This window comes from Dipodomys ordii, unplaced genomic scaffold, assembly GCF_000151885.1.
Source record: "Dipodomys ordii isolate 6190 unplaced genomic scaffold, Dord_2.0 Scaffold333, whole genome shotgun sequence".
Lineage (NCBI taxonomy): Eukaryota > Metazoa > Chordata > Mammalia > Rodentia > Heteromyidae > Dipodomys > Dipodomys ordii.
Window position 1 is genome coordinate 208,583 of NW_012267549.1, and position 5,918 is coordinate 214,500.

Below are 5,918 nucleotides of genomic sequence, written 5' to 3' on the forward strand. Positions count from 1 at the left end.
AATATGTCTGAATTTTGATGTTCAGTGTTTGCTGGGCCACCATTTCCAGGGGACAGCCAGATCTAAATGATTCTCATGTTCCCACCTGCGGAGCCACCCATGAGGCAAGGGCTTGGGAGACGGCTGCAGAACAAATGTACAGTTGCCCAATGAGTCCCATGCATAAAGGGCTGAGCTTGATGGGGGTCAGAGAACTCTGCTACCCTTTACTACTGCCAATACTGAATCTTGGAGACATGGCAGGCCAGAGAGGATGAGCAGAGGGGGCAACAGCAGAACCTAAGACCGTCCTCAGTCCTGTATTCATTGCTGATACCCACCAGTCCAGCTATATAGGCTATTAATATTCTGCAGTATTTCTTCCGTGCCAGTCAACTCAAAGTGTTACAGGCTTGCCCCTGGGACTTCAGCAGATGTAGCCAGCCTGTAAAAGCAAAATCTGGTGGGTTGGAGGCGTGGCTCAGGTGGTAGAGCATCAGGCAATGAGTGAAAGCAAGTATCAGATAGTGAGTTCAAGTCCCAGTCTTGGACAAACAAACAAACAAACAAACAAAAAAACAAAATGAAAAAGATCTGGCTGGTGGTGTCCCCAGAACCCTGTGGCAGAAAGAACTGACCATTAGATGTTTGTGTGTCATGTGGGATGGCCTTGATTTGAAGCATCTGATGTCACTGAGTGGCTTATGGCTCTGACCAGTCAGGCAGGTTGGGACTGAAACTGTCTCCTAAGTGTGCCTCACTCTATGAGGGTTTAGGGCAGACTCCAGCACACAATTCTACTCTACTCACTTGCTTTCTCTTTTTCTGCAGGCAGCCATGAGCTCCAGCCACCCTGAGCCCAGTGCTCAAGCACCCCAGAGCCCCCGTGCCCAGCCTTTGTCCCAGAGCTCTTCCAGTCTGCTGTGTGAAGGCCGGGAGCAGAGGCCAGAACTCCGCAAGAGTGCCAGCAGTACTGTCTGGCAAGCCCAGCCGGGCAAGGCCAGCACACATTCCCAAGCCCCAGAGGAAGAAGGATGCCAGATGGAGAGCATGGAGCAGGCTCAGGCCTTTAGTCCCCAGTCACCGCCTGGTGCTGTGGGCCGCTGGCGGAGCAGCACTGTGGGCAACGTGTCCACTATGGGCACTGGTGATCTGTGTCGCCTGCGGGCTCCCAGCGTGGCTGCTGTGCAGAGGAGCCACTCTGACCTGGCCCGTAGCAGCCAGACCCGTGGTCATGGTGGAGCCCGGAAGGCCAGTCTCAGCTGTTCGGCTCTTGGAGGCTCACCTGTCCATGGGCCTCATCAGCCACCTGGTAGTGTTTCTGGCCAGGCTGACCAGACCAGTGTAGGTCTGGAAAAGGATGTGGCTCAAGAGGATGCGACTTCTAACTCCGCCTGGATGCTGGGCGAGAGTCAGGTGTGTGAGCCTTCCCAGGATCGGGAGGGTACAGCTGCCCACAGCAGCGGATCCCAAGTTGGGCCCAAAGCCTCTGGGCAGCCAGCTGCCACCTCCTGCCATGCTCTGTCCCCAGCTGCTCTGCTCGGAAGCATGAGGGAGACAGGGGCTCCTGGCTGTTGCCATGTCCTGCCTGCCACAGGGATCTTGGCCTTTCCCAAACTGGTGGCTTCTGTGAGTGAGTCCGGGCTGCAGGTTCAGCAGGGGTTGAAGTTCCACTGTAAGTTCCACTGTAAGTTGCCCGCGGGGCTCCCTGGGCACACTCACTGCTGTGCCCACCCGTGGGGGACCACAGGCTTAGCCACAGATCCAGGCTCCAGGACCAAAGATGTGTGGACCATGACCTCAGCCAGTGACTTGGCTCCCGGGTTGGCCTCAGCCCAGGATGCTGGTGTGCAGGCAGCTCCAGTGGCAACCAGCAAGGCTGTGGCCACCAGCCCATCCCTGGAAGCCCCTGTGTCCCTGCACATCTTCCCAGAGGTAACTCTGGGGTCCAGCCTGGAAGAGGCATCATCTCCAGTGCGGGATGTGAGGTGGGACTCCGAGGGCATGACGTGGGAAGTATATGGAGCCTCGGTGGACCCTGAGGTGCTCGGTGTGGCCATCCAGAAGCACCTGGAGATGCAGTTTGAACAGCTGCAGCGGGCGCCAGCTAGCGAGGACAGTCTGTCGGCCGAGGGCCGCAGGGGCCCCCTGCGTGCCGTCATGCAGTCCCTGAGACGCCCCAGCTGCTGTGGCTGCTCTGGAACAGCTCTCGAGTGAGGCACAAGGCCTGCAGGCTGGCCTGGCCCACAGACTGAGCCCTTGGGCAGGACCAAGGACCATGGAGGCCTGTGCCCCTTGGCCCCAGCACAGGTGGGCACGTCTCTCACCTGGGCACTGACCGCCTACAGAATGCAGGACTGAGCCTGGGGGTTCCAGCTCCACACAGCTGGGCTGGTGGGTTTTTCTTTTCTTTTCTTTCTTTCTTTTTTTTTTTTTTAAAGGGCTTGATTCCCAAGAGTTCCATGCTAGGCTCTGGACTTTGGGTTTCTGCACTGTGAATAAGTGAGATCCTCCGTGTTGTGTAAAATCGCTGTATTCAGTCTGCTCTCAGCACTTACTTTCCATGTTTCCCACTGCCTCCAGGACTTTATTGCCAAAGGCCTTCTGTGTGCCATATACTGTGCTTGTCACCTTACCTGGTTGAGTCTTTTATCTCGTCATCCCATTTTACAGCTGGAACCACAGACATTTGGCAGAGCTCTGTCTAGTGAGCCCCATGGTGGACTGCTTGTGCTGGTGGGCTAAGATTCAAAGCCAGTGCTAGCTGAGCCCAGCACATGCCCAGTGTGGGGTGGTGCAAGTTAGGGACAGGAAGGGTTTATGGAGCTCATGTTCTGTGGGTTCTGAGGTACAAAATTGAGGCTATTCCTGCCCTGGCCAACTTTGGGGAGTGGGGAGAGGGAGGTCGGGAGGAGTGGGGCTACCCAGAGGCATTGAGATACTTCTAAGATCCAGCTTTCCTGTGGACAGCAAGTGAATATCTGTCCCCAAATATACTGCAGGCCTGAAACTGTACCATTATCCCCTCATTCTTTTGGCTTAACCCTTCATTCCCAGTAGGTGAAGCCTGGCTGGGGACCCTGGGCTGTGGGCTCACATCACACTTGATAGGACAGGTCTGCCACAGAGGCCCTGCAGGGGCCAGGGAGAGGAGAGGAGGAGGAGGAAGGAGGGGACACAGGGCTGATGCTGCATGACTTCATTACTCAGGGCCTTCACAAGGCCTGGGAGGATGGGAGTGGGCTTTTTTTTTGTTGTTGTTTCTTTCCCTTTTTCTTTTGGTGCTGATCTAGGGGCTTGAAATAGGGCCTGGGTGCTATTCCTTAGCTTTTTGTTCAAGGTTAATACTCTACTTGAGCTTTAGTCCCATTTCTGGTTTATTTGGTGGTTTATTGGAGATAAGAGTCTCCTGGACTTCCCTGCCTGGGCTGGCTTCAAACTGTGATCCTCAGATCTCAGTCTCCTCAGTAGTTAGGATTACAGATGTGCATGTCAAGTTCCTGGGAGTCTTATATCTTTATCGGTTTTATTCCAAACTCCTGGATTAGAAGCCCCTAGGCTACTTCTTGTGGGGAACCAGAAGGCCAGGTAGAGTGAAGGACCTAGACTTGGCCCCATAACTGCATGGATGAATTTTCTAACAATTTGAGCGAGAAGATGAGGGGGCAGGGAGCAATGGGCCACTCCCTGGGAAGCCAGGACCTGAAATCTGGCTTCTCTTTCCCCTTCCCCAAGGATTTGGTGCTCAGTAAGGGACATGGCTTAATCTTTGAGGTGGGAGAGGCATTCTAGCAGACCAGAGAACAAGGTGAGAGAGAGAGGGACCCTCTAGACCAGAAGTTCCACTATGGGAGTTGTTACCCGGAAATGTGCTTTTCCCATGGGGGCCTGTCTTTTCCATTCTGGGACAGAGCAGACAGCTCACACTGGGCTATGGCATGTGAGTTCCCCCACCTTCCACCCCTGTGCCTGGCTCTGTCCAGGGCCAGCCTAGATTGGGGGATCGATGGAAAAGTACAAATAGCTGCCAGGATGTGGCTGGGGGTGGTGGTGGTGGTCAGGTTTCAATGTAGAGACCCTTTCGACTGCCAGTGGAAGAGAGATTGGGATAGAAGAGGCAGGAGCGGAGAGGATGTGGGTGGTGAGAGGTGAGGAGGGCTCCAGGGAGGGTCTCATTAAAAGATGAGGAATGGGCTGCTGGGGGCTGGGTTCACACATGAGTGGGCCCATCGTGGGGGGAGGGGTTCCATAAGGCTGAGGTCCTTCCAGATTTTGCAGGCAGAGGCTCAGGCCACTCTTGGGACAAGAGAAGGCTGATGGGCAGGCTGGGTGGGGGGTGGTGTGGAAGAGTGAGAGGACCACATGCCAAAGGGCTTGGCTGGCATCAGTGAAACCCATTTCACAAAGAGACTTTCTCCTTCCTCATATGCAGATCCCGTGAGTTCATTGTTTAGCTGATAAATGTCAATCCAACCACCAGGTTGCAACTGGTACTGGGATGTAGGCTGGGCTGGGCCACCCACCCACCACCTGATTATGACCCAGATTGAAATGAGCAGGGTGTGTCCAGGCTGGAGCCCCAGAGCACCTGCTAGGTAAATCACCTGCTGGGGCTGGCATACCCCTGCCATCAGGCTGCCTGAAGCAATGAACTGCAGCTTAAATTCTGCATTGGAGACTCACCCTTGCTCCTCTTGCTGAGCCCCTTTATGGGTCAGGTTGAGGCCCTCAGTGGGTCAGGACTGTGCAGCAAGGCCATGACTTCCTTTGTAGGTCTTTCCCCCTCATAATCTAGCTTTCTGGCCAGACCCTCTGGGTCCCTTTCAGGACCCATTCTGGGAGGTGTTGGGTTTTGTTGTGTCTATGTTTGTTTTATTTCAAATTCAAAATAAATACAAGTTAGTTAGATTAGAGCCTTGTCAGGTCCCAATGAGGACTGGGTATTAGTCCTGTCTGGTCTTGTTTATTTCGCTCTGATAGATCCTGTCTTTTAGAACATAAACCGCAGAGCTCCAAACCCTGGCAGGAATTCCCTCTTACCTTCTGTGGCTCCTTCCTTGCGTCTACTGGCTTTTCTGTGGTTGTCTGTGGGCTACCTACTCTGTGGCCAGGACATGGGTTCACATCTCCTGTCCTGCCATTGCCCTGCTAAAGAAACATTGCTCCAAAGGAAGGAGAACTCTGTGGGAACTCCTGCTGGCCACTGGTCACAGTGCTGGGGATAGTAAAAAGAAGACAGTGGTCCTTTTCCATTAGGATGTCACCTCCATGTCAGCTGGTTTGGGTCTCTGTCCCCTGAATATGCTACATCATTCTTTGACAGGGGCTAAAATCTGTCATTGACAGCGTGAGATCTCAGGTAAGTCATTAACCTTGAGGATCCTTAAGCTTACTCAGCTGTACAATGGGATGGCTGTAGGGCTTCCCCCTACATTGCCTGTTGGGAGGATCAAATGGTATAACCAACACAGAGCTAGAGCACACACACTGGTTGTTGGTGGTGTTTGGTGCCCCTGCCACAGGAAGGGCCAGCTTGGCTGTCATCATTTCCTTACAACTTCCTCCTTCAGACTGGCCTGGTGATATACACCTGAAATCCCAGCTACTTGAGAAGCAAAGGCAGAAGGTTCACAAGTTTAAGGCTAGCCAACCAAAGTTAAGAAGACTATGCCAAAAACAAAATATGAAGAAAAGGGCTAAGGGTATGGCTCAGTGGCAGAGCTCTTATTTAACACGCATGATGTCCTCAGTTCAACTACCAATACTGGGAAAAAAGTTCCCATTCACAGCCCCTTCTCAGGTTCTTCAGCTTGTGTGTGTGTGTGTGTGTGTGTGTGTGTGTGTGTGTGTGTGTGTGTGTGTGTGTGTGTGTCCTGGAGCTTGAACTACAGTACTGGGAAAAAAGTTCCCATTCATTGTCCCTTCTTCAGCCTGTGTGA

At 53.3% G+C, this 5,918-nt stretch overlaps 1 protein-coding gene across 1 annotated transcript; it reads left to right on the forward strand.

Moving 5' to 3' along the window:
- Positions 1-816: 816 nt before the first annotated feature.
- On the forward strand, positions 817-2,582 carry Gprin2 (G protein regulated inducer of neurite outgrowth 2). Its single transcript, XM_013036669.1, has one exon. It carries the CDS (start codon positions 817-819, stop codon positions 2,194-2,196), a length of 1,380 nt encoding a protein of 459 aa, XP_012892123.1. The 3' UTR covers positions 2,197-2,582.
- The last annotated feature ends 3,336 nt before the right edge of the window (positions 2,583-5,918 follow it).